General features: G+C 39.0%; 3 protein-coding genes, 1 non-coding gene and 1 pseudogene across 4 annotated transcripts in view; 3 read left to right on the top strand and 2 right to left on the bottom strand.

The window, feature by feature from the left end:
* The window catches only part of LOC107688688 (dystrophin-related protein 2-like), a 38,402-nt gene extending 33,554 nt beyond the window's left edge, over positions 1–4,848 (top strand). Inside the window, exons 15-18 of the mRNA XM_016486417.1 lie at positions 249–486; positions 3,477–3,594; positions 3,761–3,894; positions 4,537–4,848. Of these exons, the coding sequence (XP_016341903.1) occupies positions 249–486; positions 3,477–3,594; positions 3,761–3,855 (451 nt within the window). The 3' untranslated portion in view covers positions 3,856–3,894; positions 4,537–4,848. The remainder of the gene's footprint in view (positions 1–248; positions 487–3,476; positions 3,595–3,760; positions 3,895–4,536) is intronic.
* Positions 4,849–8,531: 3,683 nt separating this feature from the next.
* On the bottom strand, positions 8,532–16,217 carry LOC107688701 (uncharacterized; annotated as a pseudogene).
* A 139-nt stretch (positions 16,218–16,356) lies between these two features.
* Positions 16,357–24,224, bottom strand: LOC107688686 (transcription initiation factor TFIID subunit 7). Its single transcript, XM_016486413.1, has 13 exons — positions 23,975–24,224; positions 23,769–23,802; positions 23,392–23,468; positions 22,818–22,896; positions 22,531–22,664; positions 22,250–22,373; positions 22,084–22,142; positions 20,972–21,044; positions 20,517–20,627; positions 20,238–20,432; positions 18,067–18,179; positions 17,481–17,540; positions 16,357–16,664 (listed from the first exon to the last, which is right to left on the bottom strand). The coding sequence occupies exons 2-13, from the start codon at positions 23,785–23,787 to the stop codon at positions 16,620–16,622; spliced, it is 1,089 nt and encodes a 362-aa protein (XP_016341899.1). The 5' UTR covers positions 23,788–23,802; positions 23,975–24,224; the 3' UTR covers positions 16,357–16,619.
* A 235-nt stretch (positions 24,225–24,459) lies between these two features.
* Positions 24,460–24,531, top strand: trnae-uuc (transfer RNA glutamic acid (anticodon UUC)). Its single transcript has one exon. It is a non-coding gene; the product is annotated as a tRNA-Glu (tRNA).
* Positions 24,532–25,909: 1,378 nt separating this feature from the next.
* LOC107688684 (ETS-related transcription factor Elf-1-like) overlaps positions 25,910–26,795 on the top strand; it is a 39,032-nt gene continuing 38,146 nt past the window's right edge. The window contains exon 1 of the mRNA XM_016486411.1: positions 25,910–26,277. The gene's annotated coding sequence lies outside the window, so the exon portion shown is untranslated. The remainder of the gene's footprint in view (positions 26,278–26,795) is intronic.

Here is a 26,795-nt window from a genome sequence, read left to right as displayed (position 1 = left end):
GCCCTGGGGGTAAGCAGATAAACATCAAATTTTCATTTTTGGGTGAACTATCCCTTTAAGATACAAAATGAATTTGTATAGGCTGAGTATGAGAGAATTCTAAATTGAGTAAAGAAACATGATTGTATAACATTTGTTTAAAGTAACAACTTTTGTCTAGATGTTGCATGCATAATGACCTAAATGATGATGATGCCAAGAAAGCAATAGTGATGATGATGATGATGATGGTGTTATCTTTCCTGTAGGGTGCTGCAGGGCGAGTATCGGCGGCTGAAGTGGAAGCACGAAGAGGCAGCAGCATCACCCCAGCTGCTGGAGTCAGGTCCAGGTTCACTGGCCGGTCAGCAGGACGAGGAGCTCTTAGCCGAAGCTCGAGTCCTTCGACAGCACAAGACCCGCCTGGAGACGCGAATGCAGATTCTGGAGGACCACAACAAGCAACTGGAGTCCCAGCTACGCAGACTCAGAGAACTACTGCTGCAGGTGAGATTTATGAGATATAAACATATGCCTGTATACTAAAAAAAAAGGAGCGGTATGCCCACAGTGAGTACTAAAGTGTTAGCCAGAATAGATTATTATGATAGAAACAGTGAAGGAATGGTGCGTAGGGAGTTGTATGAATATGTTACCACTGTACAGGGAGGGACATGAACAGGTAAATCAGGGCCTTCTGCACTGGTGAGTTTAACGTTAAATGTTTATGGGTTTGAAGGAATGTTTTGAGATTTAAAAACAGCCACTATGAGAGAAACAAAGATAGGCTTGCTTACAAAATATACTGAAAAGCGAGGTAGAGGGAGGAAGACGATGTATTTGAAGCTCTCTGCAAAAAGAGTAGGGATGCGACTGAACAGACGAGGATAGTCCATATCATAGACTGTATCATATGTAGAAGGGTAAAAGTCAGGCAAGAGATGCTTACTAATGCAGGTTCAGTAAGGACAAGGAGACGAGGAACTAGAAAAGACTTGTCTCAGGTGATAGGAGAAGAGATGTGAAAACAGAAAGGATTTTTTTTTAAAGTCACTATTATTCATACCTGAAAAGAGATGGAGGATGAGAGAGTGCAGGAAAGCACACTACATTCTGGTGAATTGCTTCTGGTAAATTGCAAAGATGGGAAGGAAGACTTAGAGAGAGATTATATATGGGGAAGAACACCATTGATGGAGATAGAATCATATAGATGGAGTGGGTAGAAGGTAAGTAATTTCTTGAACTGACGTACATGGAGCTTAAAGTCACCATGAAATCAAAATTGAAAATTCTTATTTTTTAATGGAATACTGTAATGTTTATTATAAATAATTTATCTGTGCACTTCATTATTTTTTTTTTAATTCATGTGCCCTCGTAATCTTTAATCAAAAATGTTAACCTCCCCCTCAAAACGACTCATCTTCTCTTCCGGTCACGAGCTATGGCGCAAGGGCGGAGCGAGTGACGTGAGGGGTAAACGCTGGGATAAACAACAGGGGGAAAAGCTGAAGCTGATGCTTCACTTTATAGCACTGACACCAGTCATGAGGGAGTACGTTACCCCTAAACATTGAAAATATATTAGGATATTACAACAACATTAATCTTAGGACATCGCAAACTAATTTTCTTTCATGAATATGGCTTAACCTGATGGAGGATGCGTTCAGTCATTCAGGCAGTCTCTCTCTCTCTCTCTCTCTCTCTCTCTCGTGTGCGCGCGCGCTGTTTAGGCATGTTTTGTGCCATTGATCGTCGTCGTCATCCTTAATAAATAAAACATTTATTCATGCTTGGGTGTCGGCTGTGAATCCAGTGGAGAGAAATCCCCCACCACTAACTGCAAACTGGCATTCAGATCTGCCTCCATTTTGTTAGCAACGCCCCAGCTTCCAACGATCCAATCAATTCCCGAAGGACGAAATCAAGTCCCGCCCTCTCATTTCAGATGCCGTTTCACTCGGATATATGTCACAGTAGAGAAGAAAAGACAATCGCAACTTCCGTTTCATGCCGACTTTAAGGAGCGAGATGACAGAATAGAGTGGGCAGAAAAAGGAACCTTTTCTTTAGTCAAAGAAAGACAGAAAGCAGGCCGAGGAGGGAAAAGAAAAGCTCAGGCAGTGCTGAGTGAATGGGATAAGAGGTGGTTGTGCAGAAAAAAGAGAGGTAGTGCTGCAGAGGTATGATTGGCAGGCTGGATGGAATGAGAGAGCGGAGCAAAAACACTGAGGTTGTAGCTGTAGGTGAAAAGGAATTAGATGGAAATAGAGGGAAGGAACAGGGGGAGAGAGATCGACTTAACCTTTAAAAACGAGCGAGAGATGTGTCATGGGGAAGCAATAATGTGCAGGGATTGTGGAGATCTGAACTCTTCGTTCTGCACCCTTAGAAAGTCGCTGGGAAAGTTTCAGTCTTACCTCTGTGGACATCTCTGCAAGGCGATAAAAGAGTTTAACTTGGAATAAATTTGAGGTATTCATGCAAACAGCCTCAATCAACTCATCTCCCTCTCTCAAAAAAGCGAGTGTTCTCTTGATTCGTATGAGTTTATTTCATCCCTCAAGAAAATACACCATTTTTGTAATGTATGGAAAAGGGGTCAAATCCCTGCTCGATAAACACAGAAGTTTGGAGTTTTGACAGCATTTGAAAACTTGTTTTTCTCATCAAAGAACCCAACAATAGTATTTTGTTATTTTGCTAGGCTAGTAAACTGCATACTGAACAGTATATATTGCCTATACTATTTATTAGTATACAGTTATGAACATCTGTGGGTATACACATGCTTTGTACAGTATATGTAATGCTATGTGCAGTATTACAATATTTATTTTATTTAAAATTTTATCAAATTAAATATAAAAATGAAATGAGATTTAGAAAAAGAACTATGTAATATTGTTCAGAAGGGGTTTGGAAGATTATTTTTTAATGTTTTTGAAATAAGTCTCTTATTTTCACCAAGGCAGCATTTATATAAAAAATACAATAAGAACAGTAATACTGTACAATATTATTACAATTTATATAACTTTTCTATTTGAATATTTTTTTTTTTTATTCCTGTGATGGTAAAGCTGAATTTTCAACAGTCATTACTCCAGTCCTCAGTGTCAGTGATCCTTCAGAAATCATTCTAATATGCTGATTTGCTGCTCAAGAAACATTTATTATTATTATGAATGTTGAATAGAGTTGTGTGGCTTGATATTTTTGTGGAAACTCTAATGAATATAATAGTTAGAAAACAGCATTTATTTGAAATAGAATTCCTTTGTAGCATTATAAATATCTGCACTGTCTTTTTTGATCAATTTAATGCTTCCTTGCTGAATAAAAACAAAATTATACTAACCCCACACTTTTGAACGGTCATGTTCATACTGCAGAAATGATAGAGCAATGTGGCTGGATTCTGTTCTGAACTGTGTTGATTAGGATTTGATTGCTTTCTTGCTCTCTCATGATTTTGTCATGTCTACCAGCCCAAAGATGACTCGGAGGCCAATGGCTCGGCTCCTTCCTCTCTGTCCTCTCCTGTGTCAGGGGGTGACCACCAGGGGGAGCCTCCCAGCAGAGAGACCACAGACACAGAAGCTGCAGGTAAGACCTGGAACAACTGCCATTTCCTGTCATCCTGCCAACATCAGCCAATAATGGGATTCAAATGGATGTGACTTGTTTGAATAAGGCTTATACAGTATGTTGCTGTAAACTTGCGATGCATTTAGTTGAGGTCATGTTTATTGTAGCATTTAATGTTGTGTAGGTGAGTATTTGGATTACGAGCAGGACACCGTACTGCAGCTGCAGCAGGTAATCGAACAGCTGAGGAACGTCTTCCCATCTGAGCCAGGTCCATGAGGAACCTGATGCAAAACTCAGAGGCCTATAATTGTGCAGGTTTGCTTATAGTTTCATTATTTATGAATTATATAAGCTTATATAAGGAGTATTTCACCTTGTGACATTTCAAACCTGTATGCTTTTTCATTCATGAAACACAATAGAAGTTTAGCAGAGTCTGTAAGTGAATGGTGATTTATACTGCTATAAAAAGCACTATAAATGTACTATAAAAACATGGTCCGTATGACTCATGCACTGTATTCAAAGTCTTGTGAAGCTGTATGATATGATTTGTGTGAAAACCAGGCCGAAAAGTCATTGTTTAATTCTCAAATTAATAATTTCTCTTTCAAGCACATCTCATTTGCCTACGATACACTTAAGAACCAATGATGTTGGACATAATTAATTTCAAATCTTACGTGACGCACCCAGCACACAGAAATCATTTGAGAGCTAAAACAGGAAGATATTCAGCAAAAACGACTTCCTGTATGTTCCTGACAGTCTTCAGAAGACATTTGAGCTCCACGAAAGGAAAGAAAATCATACAGGTTTATTACTTAAAACTGCCTGCTGTCCAGTGTGTTAAAGGGAACTACATTTGAAAACATTTTTGATCTTTGCATTTGATGTTTCAGCTTTCTATCGATCTGTCTAGATGATGTAACACCCTTCTTAAATTTTTCAGGGCAGGTGAATCCATGGACAGACGACGGGGCTACGAGAAGAGTTTCAAGACAACCTTCTCAACCTGCGTCCATTTCCTAAAGAGCTGTGGGATATCTGAGTGCTAACTAAACGAACTAATGTTTACATGGTGCCAAAGGCCTGCACTGATCCGGACACTGTGCTAACACTTAATGCAAGGTGTGTGGCTTCATCAGTACAGCACAAGAACCACAAACAGGACTTACACCACGCAGAAGGGGATCTCTCTTTAGGTATCCCTGTGCCAGCAACTTATCTGTGTGTATGTTTTTTTTTTTGGTTTGTTTTTTCAATTTTAAAATGGTTTACTATTTTCTGCGACTCACTCATGCACATAAACACAAATATACACATATACCGATGGTAGGTCATGCTTGGCAATGCGTGGCCCTTGTTCTGTGAAGCAGAAATGAGCAGATAGTCCTGAACTGTCGGGACACACAGCAAGCTTATTTACACTGTAAGGATGACACGTCTTTGGTTGAGTCAAAGTGCCCATGAGCATTGTGCTCCTGCCCTGATGTTCCTTCTCTTTTTTCCCCTGCTCTTTCTCTCTTTCATTTAGACCATCAATCTTAAATGCATATATATATATATATATATATATATACATACTCAGATGTACTGCAAAAATTGTTTTTTGATCAGTATTTTTGCAATAATATTTTACAGTTACACTTTTTTAAAGAAATGCAGCCATGGTGAGCATAACAGACTTCTTTCAAACAAACAAACAAACAAAATCTTACCACCCCCTTACTCTTCTCTATGTGAGAGTGTATTTAAATTTGTTAAAGTGGTCATATGATGCTGCTAAAAAGAACATTATAAAGAATATCTCTTTGGATTTGAGACTTTAGTCTTTGCAACTTTACAGATCTTCTTTATGCACCAAGAGCTTGTAATACTCCAAAGAGAAAGGAAAAATTGAAATCGCATCATATGACCCTTTTAAGATATTATTTAACAGGGGACAGCTTATTTTTCCTAATTCAACCATCAAAAAATGTATTTGTGCCTGATTTAAAAATATGCCTATTTTGTTTTTAAAAACTGTGAGGCAAGTTTAAATTATTTTCTGTGGTAACAGACATTGTGCAATGAATGTTGTCGATTGAGCATAACTTTTATTGAACCCAAGAGATTTCTGCTTAAATCAAGGAGGGAAAAAAAAAAACTTAAATTAAAAATTCCCTGAGATTACATCTCATATTAAAATTGCTTCTCAGATAAATGTTTCCTGTTTTAAGGATGTTTAGGTATTTCTATTGGAAAACAAGACTAAACCTTGATTAATAAATTGATTTTTTTTTTTGCAGTGTAGCCACTCATACAGAAAGGATTTCTCAGCTGTTGGTTTTCTGGTCACAAGGGAAAGGTCTTTCAGGAATGGAGATTTGTAGTGTAGATTTGTTGTCAGAGCACTTGCCGTTAAATTACAGCTGTCCACCGTGGTATGAACAAGAAAGTAGATACCCAAGGAGACGACTCAACGCCTGGTTCAGCCCTTTTCACTTTGGCTTGGGAGGCTCTTTTACACTCAAGTCACAGCCTGACTCATTTAAACTGAGCACAGGTCTTATTATGCCTTAAGACTTCAAAGCTATTTTTTCTAAAGAATACCAGCCTTACATCTCTCGTCTTATTGTCGTCTTCCAGATGTAAGTATTTTGTTTACCAAATGCTGTTCTCCAGATCTCAGCATTTCCACAATCTAAGGAGGAAAATGAAAGTGAGTGTGTAGAAGGATTATTTTACATTATGCCAAGGGAGGAGGACAGCAAATGGATCACACTCTTTGTAAACAGAGAAAAAAAGGATTTACTGTGGGGTGTCAGATTTATATGAGCAGAGAAGATGCTGGGTGTGTATCGAGTAGAAAAGAGAAAAAGATAGCGAGCGGGAAGAGATACGGTGTGAAAGAAAGACTGCAAATGGGAAAGAGAAAAGTGTGTAAATATTCACTGTGATGGGTTGTGGCACTGCAGCCCCTGCAAACAGGAATGAGATTATTGCAGCTAAGAGAGCAAGAGATGTTCTCCATTTGTTTGGGCAAACATGTTGGAAGTATAGCGATTGCTCGCTCTCCCCTTCTCCATAAAAAACTAAAAACAAAGTGACCCCTGTTGCACTGTAGGTTTTGCTTGAATCCCACTGCGACATCACCGGCTTCCTTTTGCATATATTGTGATCTAATTTTACATCACAGTGGCGAGCTGTCTGTTTGTTTTGATGCGGTTGCTAAGGAACTGTCCCCAAGGACACGGTGCTGCAGGTTGGTCTTTAGAAAGGTGGGGTGACTTTATAATGGAGGAGATACAAATAAACATATGGAGGAAGAGGTAGCGTGGGGGACTCAGGTCCCCTCCGCCCCATATGCCTGCCTCTGTTTAACTTGCATGGCTCCTCATTAAAATCAACATCTGGTGTTCTATCCACAGCGACACCCATTTTATCATTCCAGTGCTTCATTGGGACAAAGCACCTCACACATACAAACGTGCACATTGAAGTATGCGCATTGCGATTCATATTATTTCTCCAGCTCCCTCTCTATTTCATGCCAGGCAGTCTCAACTGATTTAGGGCTCTGAACATGTGGATTGTCTGAAGTCATTTCAACACTGGAAAAATATATTTATTTTGGTCTTTTTTGTCCCATTCTAATAGCCAAACAACCTTAAAACAAGATATATATATATATAATTAGATATATATCTTGTTTTAAGGATGTGGGTAAAAAAAGAACTTAATTGTAATTGTAAATTTAGTGTGTGTGTGTGTATATATATATATATATATATATATATATATACACACACACACATTAAATTTAATATTAAGACAAGTTTTCAAAGAATATACAATTTATAATTAAGTTCTTTTTTTTGCCCCCAGTTGGCTGTTCCAAGTCATATATTATTTGAAAACATATTTTACATCTTAAGTAAAATAGCTGAAAATGTAATTTACACAATTTCAGATCTTGAGTTTATTTTACTTAATAAATGTCAAAATCAAATGTCTAATCGGGTAAGAATAAAAAGGATTCAATATATTCTCTGAAAACAAGTAATAAAATCAAACAAAATTGTTTCTCAAATAAATGACTCCTGTTTTAAGTATTAGATATGTTTACAAGAAAGAAAGACAAAAAATACTGATTAAGAAAATTATTTTAAGCCTATAGAAAGGGAGATTATTTATTAAGCATTATACAAATTAATATATATAGAGCTTCAACATGGTAGCAAATCATGTAGCATTATGTAATACATTGAATAGAAATTCTCCTATTTGCATACCATTTGCAAAATATAATTCCCCATTCGGACATATAATGTATGTATATCCATTATTCCTTAATATGATCTTTTTTAACTCCTATAATAATTGTTCCCTTGTCTACTTTTAAAAAATGAGATGTGCTGAATTTGTGGGCTTTGTAAAATTGCAGAAGGAATATTACAGAACAGAATATTTTGTGGATTTTACAGCAATGCTAAGTGCTGCCTGAGCTATATTTAGCCATCTGCCTCATTAACAAATACACTCATTATTTTTGTTTGTATGTAGCAGACCTTTGTGTCACGACCCCAATACGTCATTTGCAGGCTTGTTTGTAATATTGAACCACACAACAGGGCATTTACTGATTTAACCTCTGAACCTGTGGCATCACCATTACACACCAAGACATGTTGTGTTGTTTTCAGGTCAAAAGACCTGAATACAAACATTCCATGTTTTATTTTTGCCTCTGCACTTTATGCATTGTTTTACTTTATGTTTTTTTTTGTCATGTGCAGTGCCGTTTAAAATATTAACACTATAATGAATGTCTTAGGTTTTTGTTTTCGTGTTTTAATCTGTACAAAATGTGAAATTAAGGCGTTTGGAAATTAAGTTACTGGCTGCTTTCTACTCATTGTGTACAAAGAAATAAATTTTTATTTGTTATACTCCTGGTGTGGTTTGTCTTTTTTTTTTTTCAGATGATGGGATTTAATATTATATCTATTTCTTTTTCTATTTGCATTTAACATTTTTGGTGAATTTCTCAGGTTTTGCAGGTGATGATCCTATTGGTTCCTCTCCATCTTAAACTCAGCAGCTGTGTTGCTTTCCTTTGTTTCATCTCCAGTCGTGTCCGTCAGTCTTACTTCCCTTGATGCTCCACTGCTTGCATTTTTCTCAGGCTTTGCAAGAGATTCTTGTTTTTCATCTGAGATCTCATCCTGGCCATAATTGTTCATTGTAATGTCATTGGTGGCCCCGCTATCTGTCTCTGATCTCTGTGTACTATCTCCCAGCACACTGCTTTGGACTGAATCCCTGTATTTATCTACAGCTGTATGTTTTTCTTTTGCTTCTTTCAGGGTCAGAGAGCTCTCGTCCTTTTTGTTCTCGGAAGTTTTTCTTCTCATCCTGTCCTTCATCTTTATTACCTGCTTTGACAATGTAGCTCTCCTCTGATTTGTCACCGCATCCTGATCTTCCGAGTTGTCTTTCATAATTTCTTCCCAATATATTACTTTCATCTGCCCATGTCACTCCTTTCTTTGTCTTCTTTCCTCTCTTGGCCTGCACCTTCTTTTCCAACTTCTCCTGAGTGCTTGCCCAGTAGTTTTTGTTTTCATTGACACACTTTACTCTTATGTTCTCACCCATCTTCTTAATCTCCTGTTGGATGATGGGTTTGAATTTGGGATCCAGTTGCAGGACTCTATTGAAATCTCTGTGGGCCTCGTCCTCTTTACATAATGCAGAGTGAGCCCTGGCCCACTGGTACACGGCTTTCAGATTGTCTGCAGTGGAGATGAAAGTGAGAGAGTGAAGACCAGTCATGCCACATCGCATTGGTTTCATGATAAATAATTCATTCACAAGTAAACAACAGTTTTCACTCTTTGGATAGGGGGCTGGATGGAGATGGCAGGGGGGATAACTCATGGTGAATGATGCAATTGGTACAACTTCCTGGATCCACTGTGAAAGTGAAGCACTGAGATGTGGCCCCTAAAGGAAGAGTGTAGTAAATGCTAACTGACATAGCTCAAGGCTGTTTTTACTACAGGCAATAATGGAGCAATTGGCCGACTCACATTAGATGGTGTAGAATCTATGCTGCTGCTGCTTAATCCAAACAACATTTGTGTCTATGTCATGGTCTATGGCAGGGGTCGCTAAACTTGGTCCTGGAGGCCTGGTGTCCTGCAGAGTTTAGCTCCAACTTGCCTCAACACACCTGCCTGGAAGTCCTTAATTAGCTGGTTGAGGTGTATTTAATTAGTGTTGGAACTAAACTCTGCAGGACACTGGCCCTCCAGGACCAAGTTTGGAGACCCCTGGTATATGGTGACCAATCCTGCTCCTAAAGGGCCACCTTCCAGCAGAGATTAGCTCTAACCTTAATTAAACACACCTGAACCAGCTAATTAAGGTCTTTAGGATCTCTAGAAACATCCAAGCAGGTATGTTGGAGCAAAAGTGGACAGGACAGGAAAGTAGACTTCCATGAGTAGGATTGGACACTCCTGGTCTATGTCCATTTCTGCAGTAAATGAGTGTATAAGCTCACCTTTATCTTTCTTCAGCAGTTTCGAGTTGAGATCCACCACTTCTTGGTATTCCCCAAACTCCAGCTTACACTGACTGAGGTTTAGACAGAGTGGCAGACGGACTTTATCCAGAGATTCCCAGTCTTCTCCTTTATGTTCCACCTCAAAAACACACAGAGGGATAGATATGGCTTAGTGAGCACTGGGTTGCTGATTCCCCATGGGGATTTTTTAGCTTCTCTGTTGTTCTTGCTAAGCAGTTTTTGGATCCCCAATGTACATCTCCTCTGGGATATGAAAAGGTATATTACTATATTTCATATATTCTGAGGAAAATGTGAGTGTTGCCAGGGTATTGTGCGTTTGCTATTTTGAATGTTTTTTTGACGTGTGGTCTTTTGATCCTAGAGTGTTTTGTGTGGGTGTTTAGCTCATGTCTCTATGATATTTTCTTTCATGTGGTTCAGCTCATTCCATCAAATTCGAAAGTCTGATGAAAAATGACAGCACACCTTTCAACAAGCCACATGATTTCAGATCATTCATGACAGTACCTCAGATTTAATACTTATAGTTAAGGGGATGTTCAAATTTCCAACCTTAATGTTAATGCAATAATAATAGTGATGCTTGCATTAGAAGGTATCACTTGGCCATAGGAATGATCTTAACATGTGCAGACAAAATGTTATAACCCTTGTCAGCTTGGCTCATCAATTTTATTTGGGCAGTTTTACATTTACCCAGTAGTTCTCAGATAAGTGGACGCTATCTGTTTTAGCTTACCGCTATCACTTGCGCTTTCAGTACAATACTGAATTAAAAGGCTTCTACATGGTTTTAAATTCCACATTTTAAGTGGCCAGCTACAATTTCAAATCACAGCTCTTAATATATTATGATTTTCTTTTCTAAAAAATGGTGGGGCTTGTCCTCGATGCCTTCTACAGCTATAATCTCAACCGTAAAGCCATGTTGGCCAAGCAGAAGGTGGGGCTTGTCCTCGATGCCTTCTACAGCTATAATCTCAACCGTAAAGCCATGTTGGCCAATCAGAAGCCTGAAAAAATTTCCAGTAGGTGGAGATAACAGTGCATGCTCCGACGTCACAAGCCAAAATCTCCGGTTTCGCTGTCTACACAATAACACTGCAACCGGCGTTTTTGAAAATCTTCACCCTGGCAGGAGTTTTCAAAAATGTTCGGTTTCAGTGACCTGGTGCTGCGTTTGCGTGTGGACGAACGGCCAAACCGCATAGAAAAAGCTGCGTTTTTGAAAATACCCACGTTCGTGTGGACAGGGCCCTAGAAACATCCAGGCAGGTGTGTTGAGGCAAGTTGGAGCTAAACTCTACAGGACAGTGGCCGTCCAGGACCGATTTTGGAGACCTCTGACATACACTGTTGATTTAGCCCAAGTTGGACACCAATCACACACACCTAATCTTTGCTCTGAGTGGCCCGAGAGCCTGCAGATTCCCCATTGATGACTCTCCCCCTCTTTCATTTGATCATGCTCTTCCCTAAATCTTTCACTCTGCCAACATTTAAACAGACTTCCCCCAGCCAGTGCCAGCCAGTGCCAGCCTCTGGCAAAAACACAGCAGATTCTGTGAGCACATTTCAAAAGGATGTGCTCCACAGGTGACACACGAGAGAAATGGTAAAAAGAGCAAAGATGGAAGATTTCAACTGAAACCGACAAGAAGTAGGTGACACATGGGGCACGGCAGAATGAAATGAATACTGAGAATTAGAGGGGACGGGGAAATGGGAGAAGGCGTCCTCGACAAAGGGAACTGCAGGAGGCTGAAGTCACTCTGCCGTCTGCATATGCATAAGGCTCATTAGGAGAGCTACCCAAGCTGCCTCTGGAGCCAGCGCGAAAGACGATACATCTGTCACTTCACATGCTTCAGGAGGGCTTGTCCAACTCCTGTCCCCACTGCTCATGCAACCAGCCAAGCTTAAACAAACCCAAACCACCGAGGACGAAGATTACTATGCATGCTGCCAATTGCAATTATGAATTTGAATGCAACTGGATTGTTTATTTAAAAGAAAAGGTCTAATTCTGATGGTGGCCGGTAATCGTAGGGTATGTTAATTCTAAGGTGGTCTACAGTACATCACCTCAACTTAAATGCCATGTGACTCACTAATTTGCACTGGTTATCATTGCCTCGGAGTCCAATTACTTTTTAGGGGAGTTGATGTTTGATTGCCTGTTAGTAATTTATTACAAAATTAAATGCATGGTTTAATTTAGTTCATGTTATTTAGTTAAAAATAGTGCTGCAGGAATGAGTCCTAAAAACCAGAAACAAGTTATGTTTGCACTTTGGGTTCCCAAAGTCAGTGCGTTATGGTTAAATGTCTGAAAGAGAGCAGACGGTCCCTTACGGTTTTGAATCGCTCTCGTGTTACTTTGATGTCGAACACCGATCAGTCTGCGCAGCACCACTTCAAGTCGAACACACCTAAGTGAATCGCTTTGACCATTCTTTGTAGATCCCACCTTCTCACACGCCACAACTGGTCGATTATGTACAATGCCTGCATGTTATTGGTCAAACTACTTTTCGATCATTACCTTCAGCAAGTATAAAAACAGGAAAACAAAGCCAAAACCTGTATATTTTAGGTAACATAGAAGTCCTGGCCAGGACGTGTCCTGGAAAAAGGGCACATATGGTCACCCTATTTTACGTGTCTTGTAAAAAAGCGGTTGCTAACAAATGGCTAAATGGGACTACAGAGGTTGTCTGGGACATTAAACGTCATCACACCAAACTGGCAAACTCATCATTAGGCCACTAATACAGTTCACCTGAAGGAGTGAATGAAAACGAGTGACTGAATTCGGACACTGAGTGCACCGGAAGGCCTGCTGCTTTTGCAAAGTTTGTGCTTGCTGTTTAATAATCATTTGAAACTGGCAGCTCCAGTAGTACGATGATAGGATTTATCTTGAACTCTGTCATGGAAATTATGTATAAACCCTAATTAAACAATTTAATAATCAATTTACAATGCATTTATGCCTGTATTGTATTACGCAGTATTCAGTAGCACTTTGTAAAATGGATGGATGGATGATTCAGCTATGGCGCATTATGGGTATTCTCTAGCTTTTGAGCATACATCAGTTGTACACATTATTGCTGTGCATTGTGGGATTGAATGAGTGCACTCGATAATGTTCACTAAGGTTTCGGACACCACTAAAAAGAGTATAGGGGGTGATTCCGGACAAAGGGTATGTCTTCTCTGCAGCACTCTGTACAGGGCTACTTTTTAATGGCTGTCACTGGTAAAGGAGAGTGTAGTTACAGCAAATACCAGCAGGGGCAAACTGGGTCATGCTAACAAGCAAAACCTTAACCATTTGGTTTATGCTAACAAGCTGGCCTACCTTTGTGTTTGTCCAGGAGCTCTGTCGTATGTTCTATGACTTCGTAATATTCCTCCAGCTCTAACATGCACTGGCAGTAGTTCAGTACAAGAGGAATGATAAGCCTGCCCAGATTGATGTAGTCCTCATCTCCTACAGACGAAGGAAAACAAACTCAGGTGTACTCGACAGATGTCTAAATGCTTTTATTGGTTACTCTACAGCCCCCTTATAACCTCCATGTCATTTTGTTTTTCCTTTACCTTGGATTGGACTGTTCGCAGCAGAACCACAGCCTCTTGGTACTTTTCTGCAGCTTCACAGAACTGACCCTGCTTGACCAGAGCGTTGCCCAAAATATGCAGCGAGGGCACGACCTTCAGCTTCTCATCCTTCTCCATCATCCAAGACTCACGCTGGTAAGAGAACGGGTCGCCCACCTGAGATAGACAGAGAATTGGAGCGTGCTCGTCTCGCTTGGTTGAGGATTGAAAACATGGTCTGAGAATTGGGAACAGCATTTCTTTCCTGGCGTGTAGCACTTGATTGTGTAACATTCTGTTACGTTCTGTTTGGGTTGCAGTGAGAAATCTGTTGGAGGTGGAGGAGTGGAACTAGAATGAGTGTATGAGCATGTTGTTGTGCAAGGGCGCATGCATGTATTTGCTTGTTTTCTTGCTCTGTGTGAATACACCTGACCCACCGAGATTAGTTCCATGATGAAGATTAGAGGCGGAGGTGTCCTCATTAGCTCATCAAGCTCTGGAAAGCCTGTCGAATGGTAGTGAAACAAGTTTCCCATGCCACACGTGTTTTTGGCCCTCTAAAAGTTCCTTTCCCTGAGGAGCCAGTCTTATCCCTTTTGACACGATATGATAAACGCCTGTGTGCTGCGCATAAAAAAATAAAAACACATGCCAATGTTTCCTACAGAGCTACGTAAGATTTGTATGTTTTTGCTTGCAGCCTGTAGGAAAACCTAAAATGTTGTTTTTTTTCTTTTCTTTTTGCCTTTATTTTCTGGTACATAGTGTTTTAACCGTACCACATTCGATTATATGCTGCAAACTCACAATCACAACTCGGGTCAAATATAATTTCCTTTGCCATGGTGCTGAAATATTCAGTAGCAGGAGAGCATTGCAGGTAACATGACCTTTCGTTCAACTTATTTCTACATCTAACCATCTAACCAACCATCAACCAGAATCTTTAGTCTCATTTAATTCACAGAATGGATTATTAATTTCCTTGGAGTGTTTGGAGAAATCAACAAATGCAAATGTTAATAGAAAGCGTAGGAAGCAACCAAAGGTGAATAATACATCAGACACATTCTCTTTCATTCTTATGTGAAGATTAATTAAGATCCAATTGAAGCGGATGTGATTATACCTATAGAAAGGAAAAAAAAGTGGGAGACACAACAGGAGGTTTAGTTTGATTTCAAACACTTACAATAGCATCACACCAAAACTCTGCCACCTCTCCAATCCTCATGGAAGTTAACAGCACCTCCCACACCTCCATCTTGAACATCTTATCCACGACAATCTCTGTGGGATGTTTATTTTTGTGACTGTCATCAATCACTGTTCTTTCAAAGTTGTCCAACAGTCTGAAAGTGGAACACCAGCTTTGTGGGTAGGAAGGCAGAGGAAAAAAGAGAATAAGAACAGGATTAAGAAAGAGCAGAGATATTTTTCCTGCTTCGTACGCCATGCACATCTTGTACCTTGCTACTCTGTGCGTGTTTATATGTGTTGCGGAGAGAAATACAGGGTTTTTAAGCAGGCCAGAATGCATCTTTCCTCATGCCACCCTAATAGCTTCCTGGTCCAATTTTGCCTTCATTATAAGACATTTAAATGTATACTTTTTTTTTTTTTTTTAAAGCATGTTGAAACACCTTGATGGAATGTGAGCGCACAGAGTGAATACAGAGCACAGCTGGTAAATGGAGAGATTAATGTTGGCATTGTCGTGGAAAATGTTTGTCATCCTCTCCAGGCTGAGGGCCATATGGCTGGACAAGTAGGGGGGAAAAGTCACCTATCACAGATACGGTGTTCCTTTGCCGCTGTCCAAAATGATTGGTTGCCAAACTTCTGTGCAATTATATGCACCAAATGTTTTGTCACACAATAAAACCTTTTTATCACCAGCAGAATCAGACTACAACCATTTCTAATCAAAGCAAATGGTTAGACATGAACCCATCCTTACAAACGTCCAGTAAAAAGCGTTTTCCAGGACCATATATGCACCTTACATTGGTTCCCTTCGGAAAATGCGGCAATGGTCCCTGGCCTCCATGCAGAATCTTCTTTATTACTCCAGGATGGTCAAGCAGATACGTCTCTTGCATTTTAAACTCTTAAGAAGAGTGTTTCTTTATTGAAACATTCCTGATATCCTGTACCCTGAGAGAGCTGGTCCTTGACAGTGTTAATTAGCAAGCTGAGGAAGGGAGACAAATCACACCCTGCAGCCCAATGTTGCCTGACTGCTTTCTGACAGATGGCTGGATTACAAGGTTGAGGATAGCCACTTTAATCTGCCTTGGCTAATCCTTCAACCCCCCTGAAACTTCAGTATAATCCCCTGTAAGAAGTGAAGGGATGGGTGACCAGAGAGCGGAACTCAGAGTATGGAGACAGTTGAGATCATTCTGTAAGGCAATAGAGTTCAGTAATCCCAGAAATGGTTTGCTAGTATAATTCAGTGGGAACAACTGCAGACAGAATCATCTAGAAGTCACTAGTATGATTTTCCAGTTTGTTGAACACCTTAATGGGAGTAGCTTACAAATTTGTAGACTTACTGAGCAGAAGAAATATGCTAATAAAACTATTTCACACATGATTTTATTTTTAAAATACTGCTGTTTACTAAATGTTCATAGACAAAGTCACAAAGTACAAATACACAATCTTGCATGAGAAGAAACTTGTGTGACGAGCCATCAGTTGAATATATTGACAATATTTTTGAGTCACACAACACAAATGGGATGTTCAAATTCAGCTAATGCATGCAGTAAAGTCGGTGATGTGTTCAGTAGTCGCCTCTGGTCAGAGTCTTTGTATAGCAGTATCTTGGTAATTGTGAGCATCACTTCTCGATCAGTGAGTCCAGCTGCTCTTGAAGGGAGGCCAGCTGTTGGAACAGAATAGCAGTGCTAGCAGTAGGGGTATAATTGAAGGCTAAGTGCAATATGTTCAACAACACCTCCAACGTTGTTACTTTTTTCCATTAAACCATTTGTCAGTTTAGGCGTAAACAAACACTGACAGCAGATACTGACATTGGCCAAGGGATATGGTGAATCAGTAAAGCATGTATGTGTGTTTAGTTCTTTTTCTCACCAATATTATATATGGAAAATTACTCTCAACAAGAGCAATGGGAATATGGGGAATTAAGTAATGGATTTGGCATCTTACATGCGTTAAAGGTATTGATATAAATTAGATTCCAATTAAAAAGCCCTCAATCCTATTTGATTTGATTCCAATTCATCTGGGAATATTTTAAGTTATAATGTACATTTTTTAATACATAAAATAGATTCTCTCTTAGCTACTGCTGTAAATTACACAGGGAACAGATGGGTATATGTGATATGCTTATCTTTTTTAACGATTCATTAAAAGGACAGAATCAAAAGAGTCATTTGTTTGTGAATTTACTATGCTAGTTGTGCTACGTGTTTCTGATTCACTAGAAAGAACCTGTTCAAGAACCATTTGTTTAGGAATCTGACTACACTGGTTGCACTGTATGTTTTTGATTTACTAAAAGTACCAGTTCATAAGAGTTATTTGTTTGTGAATCAAAATACACTAGTCACAATGGTATGGAGTAAAAGGTCTTGGTAGTTTAAAGAATGAATATTTCAAATCATGATTAACTGGAAAAATGATTTTTACCCAGTTGGAATGCATGCACTTTTGGGTTCATATGCAAACTCACCTGTTCCATCTCTTGCTCTTCTTGATGAATCATACCATTCAAAAGACCCTGGAAACGATCCTGTAAAAAGGAGAGAGGGAGAGAGAGAGAGAGAGACTTTATCTAGTTGACAGTATGCTGTTTTGATGCTGGCCATTTGTGAATGTCTTAACCGCTTGTGCACATTTGTATTTGATTTATGGCCCTATGAAAGTATCTCAGACATGCATGACCTTTCCCTGTCCCTGCTGACTGTAATGACCGTGGAGAAATTTAGCCAGCATAGTGCACACAGGCCAACTGAAGTGACACTGTTAAACCACAAGTCCAACCCCGTTCCACAGCGTCTAACTCCTCCCAATGGAGCAGCTGCCAGAGCAATGAATTTTATGCTTTTTTTGTGAGTTATGTAAAAGCTGCTAAAGGCAGAAATGTAATATTTATGCCTTAAAAAGACAGCAAAAACTTGCCTTCTTAGGTTTATTCAAGGCCATTTTAAAGGGCTGTACTGCACAAAAACAGTGTCACCCAGGCTGTGTGTTTACATGATGTACCGTGCCAGAGAAAGTGGCATGCTACATATTTAGTGCAGGTAAACGAAACTCACCCTCAGAGCTTGATTTTCCACCTCCATTATCAATTTTTCCTGTTGCTTCTTGCGGGCATGCGTTTCCTGAAGCTTGGCCTTCAAATTGTTGATCTGTACCTGGTACTCCATTACTGCAGATCAAATAGAAATTGTGAGCCCTACACATGAGCCCTAGTTAACATGCCTACAGTTTAGTCATGAGCCCTGATGTCACATTGAGCTCTCTTTTACCTTTGAGAGCTAGTTAATCTGCAAATGCGCATGTAATCTAGGGTCCCAATTATCTGCAAATCTTTCACACACTAACCGTGCAACCCCTCAGGCTGCATAAATACTGAACCCCACCTCTTACGTTCTGCACTCTCAGAGACTGAGAATTCAAAAAGCCTATTTCCATTGTGGGCATACACACCAACATATCGAGAAAATGCTTTATGGATAGCATATAGACCCTTTTAGTGCTGACATCACAATTACGTCACAGCATTAGCTGGAGGCAAAACAAAGGAATAACTGGAGGCGGCCAATACAAACCAGCACAGAGTCGGCTGCATAAGGAGCTTAAAATATCATCTTTTTGTGCTGTTGAGTGTCAGAATGGATGGAGTACAGGCTCCAATTTTAAATTTTTATAGCATACCTGCTGCCATTGCCAGACAAAAAACCGACAACAGCTGTGGTTAAACGCAATAAAACGAGCAGACTGGACTGAAACGATCATCAAAAATGCTCGCGTTCGCCACACATACTTAATATCAGTAAAGGTTCAATAAACTGTGGTCTTTTATGGATTATGGTTTGGTTACGAGTCTAAAGATTTCTCATGCATGCTCACCTAATCAGAAATTTGGAAACAAGTTAACTAATGACCAGAGACTAAACAAAGGAAACCGTTTGTGTCATCTCACTTTCTACAATTGCCATAAGTGCAATTGTAGAGAGAGGGAACAGTGAAGGCCCATGTTATGTGCCAGGTGTGTGTTAAAGTAGTTGCATTTGCTTGTCATTGCCACTGTTAGTACATAGTTGTACATAGTTGTTATATGCCCTCAGTTTCCATTTACTATACACGCTCGGTTTCTCTATATGGTAGGTGTGTCTGGCCACTCCTGTCAGATCGTCCATTCATTAAGTGAGTGTGTACGAGTCGGCCAATCTGGTTCATTCCGTTAAAATGAACATTTTCAAATAACAATCACGATCCCGGACAGTGAGTGGCATTACATATTCAGATAAAATCGAATTTTCTCCAGTCATTGTTAAAAAACAAGCAAACAAAACTTGCTAGCTAGCATTAGTGAAGCAGTCAGGGGAATCTTTCTGCCTCCACCTAAGCTCCGCCCATAAAAAAAAACCCCTCACAGTGTTTACTAACTGAAAAAGGGTCTATAAGAACTGACTGACTTTCAGTCAATCATCAATAATCTAATATTGTGGAATTTGGACATTGACTTACAATGTAAAATATATACTGTTTATAATAGATGTTATCATGTTTTTTTACAATTTTCAAATCTAATTAAGATGCCTACCTAGACAGCATTTTTAGGCATCACTGACAAATTTTGAACGCCTCTATGAAGCAGTATTAATTTTAATACTTTTTTTTTTCTTTTGAGGGCATTATCTCTTAAATTACTTAGTTTAGTCTATTTTACTATTTTTTTAAATGCCATCTAATTATAGTTGACTGGGATAGCATTTTAGTTGACCAGAAAGTGCAATATAAGCCGTCCATAAGGCGTGGCCCATGTTATACCGTAACAACAACACTCTTGAAAAGACATCTAACTAAAAAAGGTAACTCTACAACTAAACCTTTGAAGAATATGTGAACAAAACACATGGTGGCTCAGCTCTGAGCAGCATGGCTAATTTTTGCCAGTTAAGTGTCAATGTGACGTTGAATTCACCCTCCCAGTTGAGAGACAGAGGGTTGTGGGATGATGCCAAGGTCAGGCATGTCTGTCACTCACTGGCATGGGTAAAGACACCACCAGACAACCGGTACACCCATCTGACCTAAATACCGCAGCAGGCTCCTCATTCAAATGCTAATATAGGTCGGCTGTTGTTTGTCTGCCGGTCTGCCTGTTTGTGATACTGAATTGTGGTTTTAAATTAAGCTTGAGCTGCTGTCCTGATGATGCACTGTAATTGATCGGACAACCAGTGTACCACTATCCTACCGATCTGACTGTTGCAGTCATTCTCGTCTCTGCCTCCATCTGTCTCATTCAGTTTGTCATGGAGCTGCCTGACCATGTCGTCTTCAGTGTCCATGATGTTAAGGTCTTCGTCCTCGTGTCGTTCACCCTCCTCGTCCTCATCCTCGCTGCTGCTGCTGATGTCATTGAAGATCTCGCGTAGCTCGTCGTGTTGGACTAAATTAGAAGAAAAAACGTGAAGAACTTTAGACAGAGAAAGATTTAGCTATAAAAAGCAGTCAGACTTGTGAGATCATCCACCTGAAGAGCCGTGACCCTTGTATCCCGAGGTTCCAGGTGAAGACTCCAAATTGGACAGAGAAAAGCTGTTGTCGGGTTCTTTGGTCTCATCCTCAGCAATCACCTCCCATCCTGACCACAGGGTCAAGGTTCATATATCAATAATCGCTTTATCTTTTCATCCTCTGAGTTTTGGCACCAGCCCATTTTGCTGTTTGTTATATCACTGTGCTGCTGAGCTCCACAAATGTATACATGACTCATGCCACTTTTTCCTGTAATGCTGAGCTTAACTGACTATTTCTTGCCAAGTTGCTCCATTTAATTTGTGAGCAAGTCTGCCACCTGGTGTCAAGACTGAGTATGGCAGAAATGCTCAATCCTACATTAGTAATGACATCTGCATCTAGAATTGTTGTGTCACTGGGTTTGCGGCAACATGACAGGGGAAAACAAAATCAAGAAATAAAGGATACGAACACTGACGGCTTCGGCGTCTGTGCTTAAGAGCCTCTTCACCTCCTTTTCCACATCAGGAGACTCGATGTACTGCAGGATAAATCAGGTTAGAATTCAGCCCCAAGGAACACGTTCTCAAAAAATGCATGCACGCATTCAGACGCACACATTGTACTAACAGTAGAGGCTGGCTGCATGCCAGAGAACACATTAGCGATTAAAAAAAGGAAGCCGAGTCAATCGCTAGCTGCAACGTAGCTGAGATTTATTCAAGAGTCAGAAAGAACCTGCCACTAACTTGCCTGCTGTCACTTCAATCAAAGAGAGAGCCAGATTGCTTTCCTGCATACCGTGGTGGTAAATGGAGATTGAATGCTTTATTTATATGTAAATTGTAGCTTTTAGCATTAACTAATTTCTCTTTTCCTACAAGAGTAAACATTTTTTTTTTCCCCAAACAGGGATGTAGTGGTAGGCGATATGGCAAAAATATCATATCACGATTTTCTTTCAGGAAAATCACACTTTTATCACGATTATTTGTCATGTTGGTTTTACTATATTGCAAGTTGTCTGAGCAGTACAGCCAAACATATTTAGCGATTTTAAAAACAAAGCCTTACAAGGTAACAAAATATAAAATAAAAAAAGAATGGCAGACATTTAGGCCAAAGTGGGCAAAGATAAAAAACCTTTGCCATTATTTTATATTTGTTATTAAAAAAATAAGAACAAAGATACACATTACAAGTACACATAATATACAAATAAAACAAACAGTGCTTTATTTTTCAGGTACAGTAGGTGTATTTATCAGTAGCATTCAAGAAATTGAATGAACAAATATAAAAATAAAACATTATATAAACTTCACTGTAGAAATTATACATTGAGTATTATTAAATCAACTGTATTAAAGTTCTTCAGTCAAGAGCAGTGAGTTAACATGCGTTATAGCACGACGCTATGATATTTCTTCAAAAGCAGATCATGGAGATATTTTAATAGTCCACAATCAAAAAACGTGTTTTTTGTCATATAATGATGACAAATGATTGTAGAATCATCAGAAAAATCCAAGAAAAAAACAACAACAACAGATTGCATGAGGAAAACCAAATGAGGTTACCTTTTTCCTCGCTGTCTTCCTGAACCGCCTCTTCCTTGTGTTCTTCAGAGGAAGAGTAACTGGAAGGAGACAGATGTAATTAGATATAAAATGAGTTTAATCATTCTAGCACTGATAGGCTGTCTCAACATTCTCAAATTCCAGTACAGGAGTGGGAGGTACTTACTGCCATGGTTCCAAATAAATTTCTTGTCTTTGTCCTTGTCTTTCTTTTTGCTTTTGGGGTCTGTAGTGCCTGTGGGCTCCTCTAGAGGGGGGTACAAGTCTCCATCCAGTGTGCATACCAGCATCTTAAACAGGAAGGCAGAAGAACTAATAGTGTTATGGCCTTGTAGATGTGCTGAAGCTCATTAAATGACTTGTCTCTGTTACCCAAGACTACAATGGGGGAGTTTAATTTAAGACTCTCTAAGAAACTTCTATCAACAGCTTCTATTAAAATATTACCTGACAGATATCAGCAGTCTTATAGAAGGTCTTTTTGTCAACCGTTTTTAATGACTCCAGGATGCAGGGTAAATCCACTAATTTACACGCTAAAGGGACACGATCCACACGTACAATCCCATGGTGACCATCGGCTAGGAATATGGTAACAAATTCCATGAGCAAAATTTTTGCAAAAGAAATTGATAACAGTCAGAGGCTTATGAAATGTAATATGCTTAAGTAAATGTAAAGTACTTCTTTGTACATTTTAGTTCATGTGAATTTCTCACTTGTACAGTACTTACCATGCAACTCTACAGTAAGTCTGTCTTTCATGTTCATGCTGCTAGACTGGGCGATCCGTCTGACTGTGGAGGCATATTCCTAAAAAACAATCCAGAAATCATTTTAATATGCTGATTCGGTGCTCAAGAAACATATTTTATTATTATCAATATTAAAAACAGCTGAACAACATTTAACTTGATTGGAATGAACAGTGTACATCAATGACACTGTATTTGTATATAATTATTTGTGACTTGTGTAATAATATTATGTTACTAATCTTATAGCTCTTGAGTTACTCTCAAATGCATAATTGTGAGTCACATCAAACAATAATCTAAAGTGATTAATTATTTAAATGCAATGATGGAATTGTTCAGGGAGTGTGTGCATACTTAAATACTGGTTTGCACTAATATAAGTGAGTAAAATGAACATCATCAACATCAACAACAACAACAACAACAACAACAACAAAACTGACCTGACAACAACAACAACAACAACAACAACAACAACAACAACAACAACAACAACAACAACAACAACAACAACAACAACAACAACAACAACAACAACAACAAAACTGACCTGAGGAAGCCGCAGAACAAACTGACTCTCCAGCTCATGAGGAGCATCTACTTTGCTTTTGGAGCCAACCTTTCCCACTGAAACAGAGAAAGGTCTTGAAATACTACATATTAGTTCACAATTATTACACATTCTCACACACACACACACACACACACACACACACAAAGCCCGCACGCGCACACACAAACAAATATGTGTTATGTTAATGCATGAACTATGGAATATACCAAGGTAGGCAATAAATGATTACCACGATCTTGAAACTTAGAATATCATGTGTATACCATGGTATGTAACATAGTAATACATAGTAATTTTCTGTTAGTAGAAGAGAAGCGGTGTGAATTCATAACAATGCATGCTAGTAACGTTACCTTTCGTTTTTGAGGTCATATTTGGTTCCTAATTCTGTACAAAAAAGACACTATGTTTGCAAATAAAAACAAAAGATGTGGAAGCTATAAGATTGCTAAACGCTTTTTAAAAAGGGGTAAACACATTTTAGGAGTGACACTTTTTTTAGATTGATAAAATACTAAAAAGGACGTTTCAACAAAAGCGTGTTAATAAAAATACTCACCGAAATCCGAGAAGCTAACAGGCTAACGTTACACACAGTGGGTATCTGATATATAACAGCGTCAGATGGGATAATTGTTAGATATTCGTTTCCTTAAAATATCCAGAGAATAAAACAGAAAAGTTATCACTAATTATACTACGTAATTATACAGATTTTGAGAGACAGAAACTAAAATGGAACAAATAAATAGTGCTGTGCCTCGGAGAACTGTCTCGCGGAAGCTCAGCGTATGTTAGCGCTTCACTGCCACCTGCTGTCCGTTGTGTAAAACAGCTACACATCGAAACCATAGACGTTTTATACTAGAACACGAAAGCTGAAGTCTATTAACACAATTTCAGAGAATGTAGTGATCGGGCATTTTTTTCTGTGAACATTTATATGACCATAAGAAGAACGATAAGATACAAAAACACAGAAAAATTATCATTATAGCGCATTCTTCATGAACAAATTAATAAAAACCGACCATTTATGTATCGTCCCATATGGTCTAGCGGTTAGGATTCCTGGTTTTCACCCAGGCGGCCCGGGTTCGACTCCCGGTATGGGAAGCATTCTTTTTAGCTTCAAATGTGTGGATTACGAGAAATTTCTGCTAGATTATTAGCAAAAACAACAATAAAGCAACTAACTGCTAGAATTAGGCGTTCAATTCAAATAATGTCTGATGCAATAAAAAACCATACTGATGTTATTTTTTTAATATGGTATTCAAAAAAATACAAATAAATAAATCAATAATTTGATTAAATATCTACATAACCAAGCTTTTATCACGTGCAACTGGTGTGATACGTATGTCCGTATAATTTATAGTGTGTCAAGATATCTCACTATTTTTTACAGCAATTATACCAGCAATGATTACAGCAAATAATGCCAATTTGACACTACAGGCTTATGGGTAGGCTAGTTAAGTGTAATATACTGTATTAATAATAACAATGCCACACTACACACACATCTACAACGAGCATTATGAGCAGGTAGGGTATAGTTACAAATAAGGTCAGTAAACAGTGTTTCAAATAAAACTGATAAACTGAGAAATTAAATTTAGACTTTTTGCTGACATTGATGGGAAATTCGCTAAATAATACTTCTAACTAGATGTGTGACTCATTGTGTAAAAAAACAAAGATTCAAGGTTAAAAGGAAGAGATGATGTGGTTGCTATATGTGCTTTTTAGAAAGAAAGAAAGAAAGAAAGAATTCACGACTTTGATTTGCCCTTTATTGCCCTTTATTACATTAGGTTTTGGGTCCTAAAATATGTTGTGTGTAGTTTATGGGAAAAGTGTACTTTTTTTTTTTTAATCTGTGGAAATGCTGAAAAATAAATGAGAAAATACTACCGTTAAAAGTCTGAAAACACTTATTCAAATTTTGTATAAATAAGTAAACCCCCTGACAACAAACCACTACTACCATAGAATTCCCCAAACAGGCTATTCCGATAATGGGCGGGGCAGACGGTGTGATTAAGGGGTCATCTGAATTTATTTCACATCACAAACTAACGTTCAGTATAATTAAGGGGATGTGATGTCTCAATTGATTTAATGTAACAAATTAACGCTCACTCACCTGCGGGACAAAGACACTACTATATATGCAACCAACACGATATGATAGCCTAATAACAAAAGCGTTGTTTTTACTGCCATTATTACGCTAACCAGAATGATTTGTAGGCTATATCCGATAATGTATGTGCAATGAGGCTGTGGATTAAATCGTTTAAACACAACAGGCTGTTATAAAGTGTTAACTGATGGAACAACTGGAGATGTCTCTCAAGTGCTATAGTCACATGAAAATGAGCCAAAACTGTAAACACTGCTCACATAAACAAGTCTTATGATTCGCTGAGGTGCCGACGTCACCCATATCCATCTACAACCCCGAAAGACGCGTCACTTCACCGACTACATGGGAGCGTTTAGTTTGACGCGTCGCTCGCTTTGCAGCGTGGACGCCGAACCCTGGACCAATCGCTTTCGAAGGAAATGTGAGCGCAAGGAATTCCCCACACAGTCAAAACAGTATAACCTTATGTTAGGCAAGAGAAAGCGGCGAAGCTCGATTAGAGCTTCAAAAACAATGAGCTTTTAGAAGATTCTGTCTTTGCAAAAAGAGGATAAAGTTACTTCAGTTTAACAGAACTGGATCGGCAGGGAGGATTCAGATGATGACAGATTGCTCAGGAATTGTTTAATTGAAATGATAGCAGTGTGTTCATCACTTACCCCACGCTAACATTTAAACCTGTAGAATTATGGCATGTTAAGATGAAGGTAAGTGTTTAAGTTTGTACTAGGCTATCTCTTTAACTTGTTCTTGTCATCGAAAATGCTATTAGCCTATTTAAGATGTTATAGTTATTTCTCATCGCATATTGGCGAATTTCAGATTGTAGGATGGGGTTTTAGAAGTTTTTCTTTGTGTATCACTGGTTTACAATGTATTGAATGTGCAAGCACTGCAAGCCACTTGGATTTGCTGACATTCCACAAATCAACATATGTTGTCAACATTCTGATCTCATATGACTACTCTGATCTGAATAGCCCCCAGGATAGCTTGACCCTGCACTTAGTTGTTCCAGCATGACTGCGGGCATGTGACTATAATGACTGGTTCAGTGTGAGAATCTTTTGTTTCAGGCTGACATTGTTGGTCAAGACACAGTAAGGGCTTCACATGAGTGTGAAATCAGTTATCCAGTCCTCAGTGCAGGGGCTTGTGGTGCATCAGTGCTTTCATCCAGACCAGCACTTATTTGTGGATGTTTATCTTTAAAACTGGTTTGTCT

This window comes from Sinocyclocheilus anshuiensis, unplaced genomic scaffold (genome assembly GCF_001515605.1).
Source record: "Sinocyclocheilus anshuiensis isolate Anshui unplaced genomic scaffold, SAMN03320099.WGS_v1.1 scaffold581, whole genome shotgun sequence".
Classification (NCBI taxonomy): Eukaryota; Metazoa; Chordata; class Actinopteri; order Cypriniformes; family Cyprinidae; genus Sinocyclocheilus; species Sinocyclocheilus anshuiensis.
Note: the sequence above shows the minus strand (reverse complement) of the source record. Positions and strands in the feature narration are given on the sequence as shown.